Here is a 17,945-nt window from a genome sequence, read left to right on the forward strand (position 1 = left end):
GAAATGCATCCTAATACCCAAGGATGGGCAAGTTAACGATTTTTTTTAACTTGTTAAGTTAAGTTATTTTAAAACAATAAAGTTGAGTTAAGTTAAAAGTTACTCATATTTTTTTTTCGTTAACTCGTTAAGTTAAGAATTAACTTTGAAAAAAAAGTAACTTAACTTAGTTTAAATTTAAAATTTGCTAGTTTACAAAAATAAAAAATTCCAGATACAAAATATAGATTATTAGATAGTTTTTCTTTACGCTCAAGAAAATTACTGGGGAAATTTAAAATGATACATCAAAGCAAAAACCCATTCAAAAATTTGCATTATTCTTCGGACAAAAATTAACTTAATATAGATACTTTTGTTCAAGATTAACGTGTTACCTGTTAATCTTGAAAAAAAGTAACTTATTAAGTTAAAAGTTAATTTGAAAAAACAAGTAACGCGTTAATTAACTTAATTAAAATTCACTTAACGTTTTAACTTAATTTTAACTTTTAACTCGTTAATGCCCAGCCTTGCAGTAATACCTACATATTCAAAATAATTGGGGGAAAAGTAAGGGTACAACAAACATTTTTACAAGAAAAAAAATGTTCAAACCATCAATCAAATATTTCATATTTTCAGGTTATTCTGAACCACCTATTATACCATCGGGGTTATATAAATCATTGTTTTAAAACGATCTGTCAGCCTAAACATATTTTACTATAGGTATATTGGTACCTATATGGTATTTCTGTAAGTAATTTATTTTTCTATCAGTAGTATCAGGTTGAACTAACTCTTGACAAAAACTAATTTTCTATATTATAAATTATAATATTATTTTATACGATCTTGCTAGATGTTATTATTACCTAGTCAATAGTAAATACAATACAAACATACGGTTTTAATAGATTTGTGGTAGCGAATAGCATAAAATAAATCTAAATATTTTGAAAATATTGTGACGTGCAATAAAGGTGCTTTTAAGTATTCCACTTATATTACTTGTATAATACAAGTATTCATGTTAATATTAATTATGTTGAAATTTACATATGTAATGTCTTTGGAATTAAATTGGCCGTGTATTACATTTTAAATTTTGAACAATATTATATTATTTTGTTGTCATGGAAATATTCGTTTGGATGTTTATTCGTACGACCGATTACATATTTTGAATCAGTTTATATTTCGTAACGAACCGCTTAACGAATTATTTTATTTTCTATAACATAAATATAATTTAATCATCAACTTTTGAATGTATTACTTATATCTTATTGTTTAATAATTTTTCTATAACCTTGCGTGAGGTAAAAAAAAAACGCTGAGGAGTCAACCTTATAAAAATCAAAAAAAGTTTTGCAAAACAACGTCACTACGTCAGGACGAGTGCAGAATAACCCGGCTGTTGGAAATTCGCAGAATTACGAGTTCCGCACCCATAGCGGATATCCGTCGAAAGACAACACTCACATGATGGCAGACGACGGAGCATATACGTCAGACGACCCTACGCTGACCGTGGGGCCGAAAATTGTCTGTATCACTGAGCTCTGTGACCAACAACCGTCGGCGACGACATCCACATTGCAGGTGGAGGCCGATCAGAGGACGTTAGATTTAGCACCACTACTATCCCTGTGTCCAAATGACGAACTGTTGGAAGCTCCTGTTGGAATCTTGCAGGAGTGCGATTATCCATCGACAGACAACGTATATATGGTGGGCGACAATAAATACACGACGAAAGATGACGCGGTAGACGACCCTGCACTGACCGTGAGGCCAAAAATTGTATGTGCTATCAGTGAGCTCCGTGATCAACAACCGACGACGACGACATTGACTTCGAGCAAAAGTGATGGCGACGGGTTGGAGCCAGCGACAACTACGATCCAAGTAAAGTCAGCGGTGACTGAACAGCTTGATTCTTACGTGGCACCGGTTAGAATCCAGCTGTTAGATGCACTGGCTGATGTTAACGATTTTGTTCCGGACGAGGCAACCAAAAGCACGACCATAGTTCCTATAGTCGTGGCCAAAAGTGATGGCGACGGGTTGGAGCCAGCGATGACTACGATCCAAGTAAAGTCAGCAGCAGCAGAAAAACCCCGGCAAGGTCGTCGTAGATCGTTCTTATCGGCAGTGGGGAGGCGGCTCCTCAAGTTCGGGAGGACGTTATGCTGCTGTTGCTGTTGCAAATAGTGTGGTAGGTACACCGATACCGCCATATGGTGCGCTCGATTGCATCTGTGAGATGACAACGAGTTGAGAAGACAAGAGGGATGCAAAAAGAGATGTTGACTGGTGTCATCAATCCAAAATTTAAGTTTATAATTTATTAAAATTCATTTTGTTTAATTTTCGTTTTGTTGAAAAACTTTAATATTATAATGATTGTTAATTTGCTCATATTATCAAATAAACAATGAAGCATAACATATGTAAATATTAATTATACATGTAAATTTTTACTTCGAATACCGTCAAATTTTTTTCTGATTGTTATAAAAAATAAAAATGTGAGAAATAAAAAAAAATGTACATAATCATAAGTAATAACAATAAAACAAATAATATAATTTAATGTGTACATTCGTCTTGAACACTAATTACTTTATATTTTTATGATTATTATATTTATAAGTCGTATTTTATTGTTGAATAAGGCCTAACACGGGAGATACCGGACAAATAGAACCATGACAGAGGTATAGCTAAATTGCCTATCCATAACGCCGTGTAATCATAACAATAATATTGAAATACACGAAGAAAAAAAACTAACGGCATTACAGAAGAAGATAAAAGTATAACAATATTTTTAGACAATTTGATTTACAAAAAATTTTTTATCGTGGAAGCCCATGCAGTAAATAATATAACTAATTTTTTAAAAAAAAAACGTCAAATTTACAAGTATACGAAAATGTAGATAATAATATTAAATATTCATATACCAATAATTATTAAGTTTACATAGGTACCCAAGATAAACAACTGTATAATTCATTCAATGTTTAAGGTTTACATTTTAACATTTTTTCTGCGGAATAATAAAATATTTTTTTAAATAAAATGTTTTAACTTGTTTTTATCTACCTATATAATTTTGTCGTAACCAATTTCCACAATTTTATCTAACTTTAAAATTAAATTTCATATTTTAGTTACTACCTCAATTATAATACTTTTTCAGTTTTCTATAATTTATAATCTACTGTTAGATGCCCAAAAAAATGCAAAATAAACTTTCTTATTCTTATTCAAATGTACATAAAACAAATTTGTGACAAGACGAGCATTGCACAGTAAGCTTTGAAAAACAATGCTAAGTGCATCGAAATCCCAGCCCTAGTTATAAGTATAGACAAGCGGAGTAGTGGACAAACATTTTGTGGGGTAACCCCGCGTACCACTTCACTCCACCATCTAAACTTTTTTATTTATTAAATTTAACGTATTTACATCATTGGCAATCATGAAAAATGAAAATGAGTATAAAGACATTCTACATGATTTAAGTTGTGAACCATTTTATATTCATTACCATAGTTTCGAACAGATCCATCTCTACAGAAGTTACTGTCAAAGTACTTCTTATCCTAAGATCATAATTGATGCAACTGGATCATTAATTAAGAATTTTAAAAAATTTGGAATGAATAAAACTAAAACAATTTATCTATACGAAGCTTTGGTGTACGATGAATCAAAACTACACAGCTTTACGGTTTCAAACATGATAAGTGAGCGGCATACAACTCTTGCTATCTATAACTGGCTAGCAAACTGGTTAAATTTTAATGTGCCTTCACCTAGAGAAACTGTTTGCGACCAATCCATGGCCTTGTTGTCCGCATGTGTGAAATGTTTTACCCAGTATTCTTCACTAAAACAGTATATCAGAGTTTGTGCTAAGTTAGCATTAGGTAAGGTATCGCCGGATCCAATTTGGTTGCCCAATTGTTTCATACGAACAGATGTTGCTCACTTTATAAGATTAGTGAGTAAATGGATTCCATTGAAGAATACTCAAGGTAGAGTTAGAGAAGTAATTCTACGCAGCATAGGAGTTATAATTAAAAACCAATCTATATCGGAAATATATTCAATTATTTTATCCCTATTTGTCGTGTTAACAAATGAAACTGATGGAGTTGATGCAGTGAGAGGTAGAGACACTCCATGTGAGTATCATAAAAAACAATTAATTGATATAACATCCACGGGTTTTATAAATTACGAAGAATGGTATAATCAAGTGTTATCAACTATTGACTCTGAGGAAGACATTCATGATTCAATTGAGGAAGTGGATGAATCACAAAATTTTGATCTTGATAATGAAAAAAATCCATTTCAGAGTTGGGCTGAGGAAATATTTGAAAAGAGCAAAGAATATATTCAAGAGGGTAATGGCATTAATGCTATGTATTTGCCCACATTAGTGCCATTAATAATTAAATGCATGCAGTTTTTACCTTTGTGGTCAGGTTTAATGATACCTATTTTTAAATATGGAAAAATGACAGCCAGTTCTGCAGGAGTGGAATCAAGCTTTAAAAAACTAAAAGTAGTAACTTTCAAAGACATAGACCTTCCTACAAATATTAATTTGTTTTTAGAAAGACACATAATATCTCTACGAGGAAATTCTGTTTTGCGTTCTTCAAATTACACACATACCATTCAAAGTAACAACTTTAAAGAAGTTATACTGATTGATCAAACTAATGAAGATGACTTTATTGCTATTGATGAAAACAATATTAATGATATTATAATGGACACTGAAAATGAAATCACAATAAACAAATCAATAACAGTTAACTGTGATGAGAATACTGCTAAAGAAGGGTGGGATAGAAAATCTAAAAAGCAACGTATAACAAATTCTTACTTAAACTCTAACACACATTTGCGTCATATAGACTTAAATAATTCACGCAGCATTACATCGTTACCTAATTTAAAAAATGGTTCAAAAGTAACTGATCTAAAAAGTAGGAATTTAAAAGGTTATGGTAAAGTTGCACTTAGTAATACTTGTGCTTTTGATGCACTGGCTTCAATATTCATGGTGTCTTATTGTACAAGTAAGCGATATTCCGAAGAAATAAATTGCCTGGAAAACCCAAATGAATTTCTTTCTTTTGTTTCGTCAATTGTTAAAAAAGGAATCAACCCTACAACTTACAAAGAAAGAGCTCAGATATTATTAACTTATCTCGAACCAGAAGCAACCAAAATTGACTATGACATTACATTAGTTTCTTGCCATGCAACAACAGCATTTGTCATACAAAAGCTATTTCAAGATATACCTACGGCATTTGATTATATATTATGTTCAAACCCTAAATGTGACTACTCAACGGAAAAACAAAAACCAGTGACATACATCACATTCCACACAGAAAATAATCTAGATGGTTTACAAAATTTTTTATTAGAAACATTATCGATAGACTATTTGACTTGTGGAAATATAAACCAATATCAAACAAACCCATGTAATGGTGATAAAACTATAAGGACCGAAGCATCTACAAAACATTTAATTATAGAAATTTTAAAATGGGAAGGTACTTACAGTAAATACATTAACTAAAATATAACCTATAAACACCATATACATTTATTTATGTTATCATATTTTTTAATTGCAGGAGATATTACTAACTATAAAGATCAATCAACAGAAGCTGCTCCACAGCTACAAATACCTCTAAAGGATATCCCACAAGTTCTAACACATTATAACACAGCATATGAATTGCGAGGTGTATGTGACTATCGGAAAGGGCTAAGTAGATTGCGCACATCTGTTGGTCACTATGTAGCGTACTGTAAAAGAGGGCCTAACAATTGGGAATTATTTGATGACACTACCAAAAAGTCAAAAGCAGTCAATCAAAATACTGTTGTATTGTGTGAGCTTCTCATTTATACAGTATAATAAAATAAATTATCAAAGCATTTGTATACCATAAAATGTACAAATAAAATATTTTGATTAACTGAATTCAAATTTTATAGGTACTACATTAAAATAACTTGACAATATATTGTTATCTATTAAAAAAAATTCCAACCTCCAAGTGTAACCAATTTTAAAAAATAAAATTTAATAAGATTGTTTACGAAATTTCTATTAAACGTTTGAAAAACTCTGTGTAAAGTTCTAATAAATACTTAAATATAATACTGCAGAAGTGTAATGAGTGGGGAATAAAATACTTCATACCTGTACTTATACAATAGGTGCCTATACCAATAGAGGTATTTTATGATTCAACCAGCTTCAGCTGCCTGAGAAGAGTCCGAAAACTTATTAAATTGGGATAATAAAGCAAAATTATATGTTAATTTTGATTCAACGTGGATGCGTCTGAGTAAAACTAAAGTTAAATTAATTAAAATATAAAATGGGGAACTTTATTTCAAAATTTTCTTAACCAGAAATTACGTTTCGAAAACCTTTAATTTAAAAATATAAACTTGGTGCAACTCAAATTTAACTTTGTACACAGTTTTGTATTATTACCAAAATAAAAATCTTAGATTTAAAAAGAAAAATTTTTACGAATTCTCAACTCAAAATATAGCCTTTCGTGATTTTTGAACTTTAAGTGCTTATAAAAAAAAACTGAGACTAAATATTTTTAATATTTTTCATCTACCTTTGAAACAATATACTAGGAGCCTTCTATTACATTTTCAAGCTTTTTTAACCAACAAATAAAATTTTATTGACATTTCTAGAAATAAAATTAAAAAATAATGGAAAATGAAAATTTAATAAATAAAAAAGTTTAGATGGTGGAGTGAAGTGGTACGCGGGGTTACCCCACAAAATGTTTGTCCACTACTCCGCTTGTCTATACTTATAACTAGGGCTGGGATTTCGATGCACTTAGCATTGTTTTTCAAAGCTTACTGTGCAATGCTCGTCTTGTCACAAATTTGTTTTATGTACATTTGAATAAGAATAAGAAAGTTTATTTTGCATTTTTTTGGGCATCTAACAGTAGATTATAAATTATAGAAAACTGAAAAAGTATTATAATTGAGGTAGTAACTAAAATATGAAATTTAATTTTAAAGTTAGATAAAATTGTGGAAATTGGTTACGACAAAATTATATAGGTAGATAAAAACAAGTTAAAACATTTTATTTAAAAAAATATTTTATTATTCCGCAGAAAAAATGTTAAAATGTAAACCTTAAACATTGAATGAATTATACAGTTGTTTATCTTGGGTACCTATGTAAACTTAATAATTATTGGTATATGAATATTTAATATTATTATCTACATTTTCGTATACTTGTAAATTTGACGTTTTTTTTTAAAAAAATTAGTTATATTATTTACTGCATGGGCTTCCACGATAAAAAATTTTTTGTAAATCAAATTGTCTAAAAATATTGTTATACTTTTATCTTCTTCTGTAATGCCGTTAGTTTTTTTTCTTCGTGTATTTCAATATTATTGTTATGATTACACGGCGTTATGGATAGGCAATTTAGCTATACCTCTGTCATGGTTCTATTTGTCCGGTATCTCCCGTGTTAGGCCTTATTCAACAATAAAATACGACTTATAAATATAATAATCATAAAAATATAAAGTAATTAGTGTTCAAGACGAATGTACACATTAAATTATATTATTTGTTTTATTGTTATTACTTATGATTATGTACATTTTTTTTTATTTCTCACATTTTTATTTTTTATAACAATCAGAAAAAAATTTGACGGTATTCGAAGTAAAAATTTACATGTATAATTAATATTTACATATGTTATGCTTCATTGTTTAATTTGATAATATGAGCAAATTAACAATCATTATAATATTAAAGTTTTTCAACAAAACGAAAATTAAACAAAATGAATTTTAATAAATTATAAACTTAAATTTTGGATTGATGACACCAGTCAACATCTCTTTTTGCATCCCTCTTGTCTTCTCAACTCGTTGTCATCTCACAGATGCAATCGAGCGCACCATATGGCGGTATCGGTGTACCTACCACACTATTTGCAACAGCAACAGCAGCATAACGTCCTCCCGAACTTGAGGAGCCGCCTCCCCACTGCCGATAAGAACGATCTACGACGACCTTGCCGGGGTTTTTCTGCTGCTGCTGACTTTACTTGGACCGCAGTCGTCGCTGGCTCCAACCCATCGCCATCACTTTTGGCCACGGCTATAGGAACTATGGTCGTGCTTTCGGTTGCCTCGTCCGGAACAAAATCGTTAACATCAGCCAGTGCATCTAACAGCTGGATTCTAACCGGTGCCACGTAAGAATCAAGCTGTTCAGTCACCGCTGACTTTACTTGGGTCGTAGTCATCGCTGGCTCCAACCCGTCGCCATCACTTTTGTCCACGACTATAGGAACTATGGTCGTGCTTTCGGTTGCCTCGTCCGGAACAAAATCGTTAACATCAGCCAGTGCATCTAACAGCTGGATTCTAACCGGTGCCACGTAAGAATCAAGCTGTTCAGTCACCGCTGACTTTACTTGGATCGTAGTTGTCGCTGGCTCCAACCCGTCGCCATCACTTTTGCTCGAAGTCAATGTCGTCGTCGTCGGTTGTTGATCACGGAGCTCACTGATAGCACATACAATTTTTGGCCTCACGGTCAGTGCAGGGTCGTCTACCGCGTCATCTTTCGTCGTGTATTTATTGTCGCCCACCATATATACGTTGTCTGTCGATGGATAATCGCACTCCTGCAAGATTCCAACAGGAGCTTCCAACAGTTCGTCATTTGGACACAGGGATAGTAGTGGTGCTAAATCTAACGTCCTCTGATCGGCCTCCACCTGCAATGTGGATGTCGTCGCCGACGGTTGTTGGTCACAGAGCTCAGTGATACAGACAATTTTCGGCCCCACGGTCAGCGTAGGGTCGTCTGACGTATATGCTCCGTCGTCTGCCATCATGTGAGTGTTGTCTTTCGACGGATATCCGCTATGGGTGCGGAACTCGTAATTCTGCGAATTTCCAACAGCCGGGTTATTCTGCACTCGTCCTGACGTAGTGACGTTGTTTTGCAAAACTTTTTTTGATTTTTATAAGGTTGACTCCTCAGCGTTTTTTTTTTACCTCACGCAAGGTTATAGAAAAATTATTAAACAATAAGATATAAGTAATACATTCAAAAGTTGATGATTAAATTATATTTATGTTATAGAAAATAAAATAATTCGTTAAGCGGTTCGTTACGAAATATAAACTGATTCAAAATATGTAATCGGTCGTACGAATAAACATCCAAACGAATATTTCCATGACAACAAAATAATATAATATTGTTCAAAATTTAAAATGTAATACACGGCCAATTTAATTCCAAAGACATTACATATGTAAATTTCAACATAATTAATATTAACATGAATACTTGTATTATACAAGTAATATAAGTGGAATACTTAAAAGCACCTTTATTGCACGTCACAATATTTTCAAAATATTTAGATTTATTTTATGCTATTCGCTACCACAAATCTATTAAAACCGTATGTTTGTATTGTATTTACTATTGACTAGGTAATAATAACATCTAGCAAGATCGTATAAAATAATATTATAATTTATAATATAGAAAATTAGTTTTTGTCAAGAGTTAGTTCAACCTGGTACTACTGATAGAAAAATAAATTACTTACAGAAATACCATATAGGTACCAATATACCTATAGTAAAATATGTTTAGGCTGACAGATCGTTTTAAAACAATGATTTATATAACCCCGATGGTATAATAGGTGGTTCAGAATAACCTGAAAATATGAAATATTTGATTGATGGTTTGAACATTTTTTTTCTTGTAAAAATGTTTGTTGTACCCTTACTTTTCCCCCAATTATTTTGAATATGTAGGTATTACTGCAAGGCTGGGCATTAACGAGTTAAAAGTTAAAATTAAGTTAAAACGTTAAGTGAATTTTAATTAAGTTAATTAACGCGTTACTTTTTTTTTCAAATTAACTTTTAACTTAATAAGTTACTTTTTTTCAAGATTAACAGGTAACACGTTAATCTTGAACAAAAGTATCTATATTAAGTTAATTTTTGTCCGAAGAATAATGCAAATTTTTGAATGGGTTTTTGCTTTGATGTATCATTTTAAATTTCCCCAGTAATTTTCTTGAGCGTAAAGAAAAACTATCTAATAATCTATATTTTGTATCTGGAATTTTTTATTTTTGTAAATTAGCAAATTTTAAATTTAAACTAAGTTAAGTTACTTTTTTTTCAAAGTTAATTCTTAACTTAACGAGTTAACGAAAAAAAAATATGAGTAACTTTTAACTTAACTCAACTTTATTGTTTTAAAATAACTTAACTTAACAAGTTAAAAAAAATCGTTAACTTGCCCATCCTTGGGTATTAGGATGCATTTCTGTTCTTTTTAAAGAACAAACATTCACTTTCCTAACAGAACAAGTCCTAAGTCGATGACTCAAGCATAACAGCTCTAAAAATTGTTCACAGACGTAAAAAAAACATCATTGTAAAATGAATCGCTTCACTACTAATCTAAAATAACGATTTTAATTTTTTTTACTAACCTAACGTTACAAAAGATTGAGGTGAATAAAATTGTAGTTTTTCAAATTTAACGCTCCCCCTCCAACACCCTCCTCCTGAAAAGGATTTTTTTTTATACTTATTATTACGGACTAAAATCACCTGTTTTCATCAGTCGTACAGCTTCTGTTTCACGATGTGTGGCGCTAGACATATTTTTTTGAACAATGGCTGTTATTACTTTTTCCTTTGCTGTTCCCAACAAACGGCGTTTTTTATTTGGCTCGTGCAACATGTCAAAATTCCCCGTATACGTGCATTGCATTAATACCCTGAAAAAAATAAAATTAAAATGTACAACTTTGTATGAAATAACAAAATTTAGGAAAAAAATTTGCTTAAAATTTAATAAAAATATTACTTTTCATTATCTAATGGTTTTTCAGAAATAATCCCTTTAAAGCATGAGCTGCATACACTACATCGTCCAAATACGGTCACAAAGTTTGTTCCATGTGGATGAACATTTGCTTTGCGGAATGATAAGCAGCATGAAAGTTGTGTATGCACCCAAAAATGTTCAGCCAAAATAGGTGTCCATTGATTTTTGGTTAATGCATAGTACGTTTTAAAACTTTGTGATGGTCGTTTTTTATCATGCAGTCTGTATTGCACATCATCAGGTTTTATTTTTTTCCATTCTTCTGAAGAAAAAGTTACCACAAATTTTCTTCTAGGAAAATCCAGATTACTGCTGGAATTTTCATCCGAACTACCTGTATAAAAAAAAGTTAACAGTTATTAATATATGTCAATTGTAACGCAGATAATTTAATGATGTAAGTGCATATAGTTAAATAAAAAAAACTTTATTTAGATGATATGTATTGTGTAATAATACCTTATCATTATGAAATAATCAAATAAAAGTGTACTTATATAAGTAATATATTTGAATAATACGTGTAAAAAGTAATACCGACCATATTCTGTGGAAGAATTAAAGATGGCTTCTGGTGGATCAATCTTGGGACTAGAACAAAATCCGAGCTTTTCTTTTATCTCATGGCGTCCCTTATACACAAAAGTGTGAATAGCACTTTTACTCATAAGACTATTTAAATAAATGCTTATATCACTCCAAACAGTGTCAGTAGCTACAATAATTTCTGAAAAGAATATTTGTAAAATGTTACGTCAAATTATGAATTTTGTTTAAATCCTTATTTTTGCACAACCCTCCAATAATAATAGCCTACTCACGGTACGAAGTATAATATACAATATATATTTTGTATTATTATTATTTAAGAATAAATTAGCATAAATGATAATTCTGTATACAATAATTATAATCACAATATTCTTGTTGTTTTTATTTCATATTAATAATAATGTATTTTATTTGATTATTCTTTGGAAAAAACTCAATTTACAAAATACAAAATTAAAATAATATTAGGGTTGAAAATTTGAAACATAATATTTTATCACACTAACCATATTGGATGGTATATTAATATTGGTCAAACAGAAATTTATTTTACGAGTAGGTTAAAATTAATTTTCTGAAAAAATTGTATTTTATGTCAGTATGGAATATAATAATATACTTTAAAAGTTTCAATTGATTTTCTAATGCATTTTGTTTATTTTATTCACGTTATTTCGTGTGCTGTGTCGTATAAAGTTTACGTCATATAGTTTCCTGCTCGCTTTGCCTCTAGGTATAAAATTCTATTTTAATCGTTACATTTTTTTTTAAAGTTTTTTCTTTCGCTTTTTCGGATAACAACATACATTTTTAATTCGATATTTCAAAGCCAAACGAAACAGGAAGATTTTGATAATTATAATATATAATAGTTTTGAAAATTCAGATTCCGGACGAGTTGTCGATAAGTGTTTAAATTGTTGACACGCGAGCGGGGTGGAGCGACAGAGCTGTAGGTACCCCGCAAGATTTAATAACCAAACTAATGATTTATAAAACACTCGTGTCCAAAATGTAATTTTTATATAATAACCCCAAATACTATCGTGCTATATTCTGCATTGGAATTAAAAACGTATGTCGTCATTGGAAAAAGTAAAAACTTAAAGAAATTACAACAATAATACTGCCGTCCTATAATAAACGAAAATATTTAAAAACTTATTAAATCAATGCTATGGTATAAGATAAGTGTATGGACGTTTATTTTAGGATTGAATGTTAATTATACACTTGGTGCACGGATCAGTTTTGTGTCTAAACCTGGAGAGCAATTCAACGACCTGTAGTGCACCGTTGCCGTATATAAACGGTTTGATTAATATACATTCTTTGGACAGTGTGTCTGTGTAGGTACATTTGGTGTAGTAATAATATAATATACGCTATGATATAACTAAATAGGGTATAGACAGAGGGTGTCTTACGTGGGTGCGGGGTAATAATACTCCCAAGACCCACAAAACATTAATTTACGTTTTTTTTACAAAAAAATATCGTTTGCGTTTGACGAATATTATATTTTTATTTTATAATGTAAGTATGATATAATATTGGAACGAATATCGTTATTTTGAAATTATTTACGAATTGGATTACAATTTTGAATTTACCCAAGTATATATTTTCATCCCGGAAATAAAACCGTTTTATTAATATTAAGTGTTTGGAAAATCTATAATTCGTGTCACATTATCAGTATTAATTTGTTACGAAAATCACGAATAATTGCCAATACCTACGGTATAAAAGTTAAAATCGAATTTACGTATAATATATATTTATTCCACGTATACACACATCAAATATCAGTATGTCAAATATTGCCGCTCAAGACAAGAAGTCGTCAGACATCAAGTTGGTATCCAAGACTGAAATGATATGGACCAAAACCGCCCGAGAGTTGAGATTTCCGTAGATTGCCGCTGCACAATAGATTTATATCGTTACCGAACATGGCCGTGCGTGCAAATTGCGCGGCCGAAGCACCTACAGAGGTCGGTTGGAAATCCACGCCCGACTCGACGATCACCGGTCGCATATGCTGAAACCGTCGGAAAGCGGCGATGTCCTTAGTTTCCCGGCGGACAAGAGATCTGTGTCTTTACCCAATGTGGCCGTGAGTGAAAATTGCGCGGCCGAAGCACCTAAAGAGGTCGGTTGGAAATCCACGCCCGACTCGATGATACCGGCTGTCGACGATCACCGGTCGCATATGCTGAAACCGTCAGGAAGCGGCGATGTCCTTAGTTTCCCGGCGGACAAGAGATCTGTGTCTTTACCCAATGTGGCCGTGAGTGAAAATTCCTCGGGCGATGCTCCCGATAGTGAATTGTCGTTCGGTACGTCCGCGGAGTCGCCCGTTTCGACGGAGTTGCCCGTTTCGACGGATTCGCCATCACGTGCCGAAACGTCTGTTTTGGCATTGATGCCACCTGCCACCGCAGAAGATGACTGCTGGATCAAAACGCCGTTATCCGTCTCGTCGCCGTCGCCACTGGTAGAAGCCGGAGTTACGGATACGGTAACCAGCAGAGGCCGTAGTGACGCGGGGACGGACCTGGCGGTAACAACGGCGCGTTCACTTTGGAACCGGACGAAGCTGTTCGTCAGGCGTATATTTTGCCGTGGTACGATCGACCGCGCAGACGAATAGGGCTTATAATATGGTTTTTTTTTTTTTATTTGAATTAAGTCTCGGCAACAATGAATTTAACTACATGTTATATAATTTACATATTAAATACTATTGATAAGGTTGGACTTAGTAATTAAGGTTATTATGAGTCTTATGTTGTCTGGGTGGAGGGCTTCTGACAGGATGTTTGAGATTCCTACTTCCCGTCTATCCGTTTCGTATGAAAGGCAATAGGCATTCAGTTATGATGTGTTTGATTGAGAGAGGAATAATATGGTTTTATTACGATAGTATTTGGGCACCAAACGTATGTAAAATGTAAATTGCATATTATGTAAAATACTAAAATACTAAGATGTAAATTGTATATTATGTAAAATGTATATTGTATCTGTAAATTGACTTGAATAAAGTTGTGTGTTATGTTATATAATATTTGGTTTTTATTTGATAATATTATTAACAAATATGTCAACACGCTTGTGTAAAATTAATTAATGCGGCTTGTGGAAATTCTAGGTATTTTGTTCAGGTATACTTACGGTTTTTTAACCAGTATAAAATCTCACGAGCAACTTTGTATTACATTATCAAGCTTTTTGACCAAAGAACAAAAAGTATTATCAACAGAGTACCTACCTACGTCGAAAAAACCAAAAACACTGCGATAACATGGAAAGAATGACATGTGTAATATTGATCTCCGCGGTTTTGCATCTCTCCAAATTGCTTAATAGTTATTAAATTTATATTTGTATAATATATATATTTGTCCCTGGTTTGTTCTGTTTTAGAATATGGTTTGTCATTTAGGTTTCTCGTCAATCTTGCTCGGTGGCGTTCATTCAACTTGTATCGTTAGTAATATTATGTAGGGACTGGGGACATATCGAACACAGGTCGAGAAACGCTGACCTATGTAATGAATTTTACATTTTTTAATATAAAAATATGATTCTATGGTTCAAAAACCCCCTGCCTAATACCTTGCTATTTTTTATTATAGTTTGTTTATATATTACCTACATTACGCTTGTTAATTTCCTAGTGTATAGACTATAGGTATTTTCGGTTGTACCATATACGTGAGACTGTCGGTATCTACCTGTAGGTATAGCCGTATAGGTACCATTGATATAAAAACACAATATGTATTTGTGTATTAATATAATATTATGTATTATTGTGCAAATGTGCTGTATACCGACACGGCTTTGTATACGATTTCGTTATTATGTCCAAGGGTTCAGCAATAATATTAGTAAATTTTCCGTCAGCGAGTTAACGTGTGCCGTTGATATTATAATCATTCCAGTCGTTCGATTGGGACTATAGTCACTTTGTAATTTATAAGCAACAACGAATAAACAAATAAGTTCAGATTTCAATAAATAGAGTACCTATTAATGCAGTGGCGTGACGAAGGACTTTATTTGAGGCACGTGCCTCAGCTTTAAGGGTGGTGGGTATCCTGGAGACTAGGAGCAATTCAGATATAGTAAATAATTTATTAAGTACACACTAAGACAGTGAGACTGAGCCAATCATTCTCAGTTTCCATTTACGTAAATAAGTAATTATTTATATATAAGTATTTATAATTACCAATATAAATTATTGTGCCTCGTAAGTTAATGAAGTTCGCCACGCCACTGCCCGGCGTATAGTGTATGCAAAAAGGTATACGTATTAAACTTGACGTGGTGAAACGAAGACGGACTGTTCGGTATCGCGTATTTTATACATTGCGCTTTTGGGATTAAACGTATAAATGCTTTTACGTCACCCAGTTAACAGATTGTCCGGGGCAATAAACGTTTAATTCAAGTCTAAAAAGTAAACGTAAGCCCCAAAATAAAACGAAAACAAACTTACGCGTAAACATCGATTCTTCCGGTAAAACCTAGCTAGAGTGCCGCCGTTGCCGAAGAAACAGCTATCTTCGTCCATATTCTGACAGTGCCGCAATAACCGGGTGTGTTGGGTGTGTCGAACACACGAGCACAGGGCCCCAGCCCAATGATAAAAATTTATTAATACATAGAAAGAAAAAAATTGAAACCATTTTGTTATAATAATAATTATTAATAAAGATTGAACAATAGATCGGTTTTGTTTTGTTTTGTACACAACATTATCATACATCAACGTTTCTTTTGCGGCCTGTATAACCGAAATTTAAAAAATTTGTTTTTGCAATCGATTGTAGAGCGTCATACGAAGGAACGTGCGCTTTGATAGTGTCAGTGTGTTTACGCGTTTCAATTATTGGTATCTATTTTTGTTATGCGGGAAAAACGATACCGGGCTCCGCTTTTGCACGTTCAAAAGGCGGGATCTTCTACGGTCGGTGTTTTGTAGTCGGTCAATTATAAGCTATCCATTTGTTGATAACGTATGTGAAAACTTTGTTGCGATATTTATTTGAATAATTAAATTTATAAAATAATAAATAAATGATTTTTTAAAGTGAGTACAGTATTAGTATTTCTGAGTTTCTATTTGACTGTTAATGTATGCTATGTTCAATTTATTTGTTATTTGATAATTATTTATATTTAAAATTAAGTATGTTTTCAAATTTGGAAAAATTAATTTTACAATAGTCGATAGGTTAATCTTTCAACTTTCAAGAGTAAGGGGAGGGGTGGCATTCATTTTATTTACACACGGGCCCAGATTGGCGTAGTTTGGGCACTGCATCTTCATCTCGCTCCGAACTGAAACTTGAAAGTATCGAAATATTTAATGAAAATAACCTGATCATAACGAAATGTGCGAGTTTGGGTTAAAACTCAGGCACGTATCCAGGGGGGAGGGGGTTGGTCCACGGGGTATGGTAAATTATAATAAAATATGTGTTATTCAAAAAAATGTTATTGTATTGTGGTACGAAAATAAACCACTATAGAACGGTCGAATATTATCTATAAGTCGAATTATATCGCGGAGACCTGACGGCCGACACACTGTCACGTCAACAACGCCGTATAACGTCAATTATCATCGAACAATATTATCGCAGATATGTGACATTTGTACATGTTATCGGAAATCACGTTTGGGTTTCAGTTTCATGAGATATTAATTATACACGTGTATTGAGTGCGACTGTGCGAGACAAACACGAGTTTCGTTTTTGGCAATATAGTTTTGTTTTTGTATAATAAGTTTGACGTTATTTTAATATTTTTTTTTTTTTTTTAATTTGACTTAGGTATTTGTATTAATTGTCATGAAGCGAGCGGCATTAGACAAATTTTTCAAAACAGCAGTTACAAATCCGCGGTTAGACAATGACTCGAAACGTGAGCTTGAAGAAAATACTAATTAGTCAGTTAATAAAAAAAAATAAAGGGTTTTATATATCAATTAAGCATAAAAATTGTACTAACATTTATTTCGACGCCCCCCCCCCAAAAAAAAAAATTAAAATAAAATCCTGGCTACGTTGCCTGTTAAAACTTACATTATAATATATACGGCTCAACAAACTGTCTGTCCATATTGATGGCTTATTATTTTTTGGTTCGCTGAAATTATTAGAATTGTTAATTGTCGCCGACGAATGTCGACAATTGACGATTACCATAGATAGGTATTATAAAATATATTATTTACTATGATAAATACATAGAACTTATATATTATACTCAGTACTTTTACAGTCCATTGAAAAATCGTATGTACTTTTACAGAAATCTTTGTGATCTGCAATGTACCTATTCTGGTTTTCTATTTCAGTTATAGTTGGCAT

The 17,945-nt window shown here is 32.3% G+C and overlaps 3 protein-coding genes across 3 annotated transcripts; 1 reads left to right on the forward strand and 2 right to left on the reverse strand.

The window, feature by feature from the left end:
* Window positions 1-7,839: 7,839 nt before the first annotated feature.
* Window positions 7,840-9,211, reverse strand: LOC132951254 (uncharacterized). The gene has a single exon (XM_061023050.1). The coding sequence runs from the start codon at window positions 8,960-8,962 to the stop codon at window positions 8,045-8,047; it is 918 nt and encodes a 305-aa protein (XP_060879033.1). The 5' UTR covers window positions 8,963-9,211; the 3' UTR covers window positions 7,840-8,044.
* Window positions 9,212-10,549: 1,338 nt separating this feature from the next.
* On the reverse strand, window positions 10,550-11,763 carry LOC132951473 (uncharacterized). The gene is made up of 3 exons (XM_061023298.1): window positions 11,540-11,763; window positions 10,978-11,332; window positions 10,550-10,888 (listed from the first exon to the last, which is right to left on the reverse strand). The coding sequence occupies exons 1-3, from the start codon at window positions 11,664-11,666 to the stop codon at window positions 10,702-10,704; spliced, it is 669 nt and encodes a 222-aa protein (XP_060879281.1). The 5' UTR covers window positions 11,667-11,763; the 3' UTR covers window positions 10,550-10,701.
* A 1,600-nt stretch (window positions 11,764-13,363) lies between these two features.
* Window positions 13,364-14,206, forward strand: LOC132950261 (uncharacterized). The gene is made up of 2 exons (XM_061021604.1): window positions 13,364-13,411; window positions 13,706-14,206. Exons 1-2 carry the CDS (start codon window positions 13,364-13,366, stop codon window positions 14,204-14,206), a joined length of 549 nt encoding a protein of 182 aa, XP_060877587.1.
* Window positions 14,207-17,945: the final 3,739 nt, after the last annotated feature.

The sequence above is a fragment of the Metopolophium dirhodum genome, chromosome 8 (assembly GCF_019925205.1).
Source record: "Metopolophium dirhodum isolate CAU chromosome 8, ASM1992520v1, whole genome shotgun sequence".
NCBI classification, from domain to species: domain Eukaryota; kingdom Metazoa; phylum Arthropoda; class Insecta; order Hemiptera; family Aphididae; genus Metopolophium; species Metopolophium dirhodum.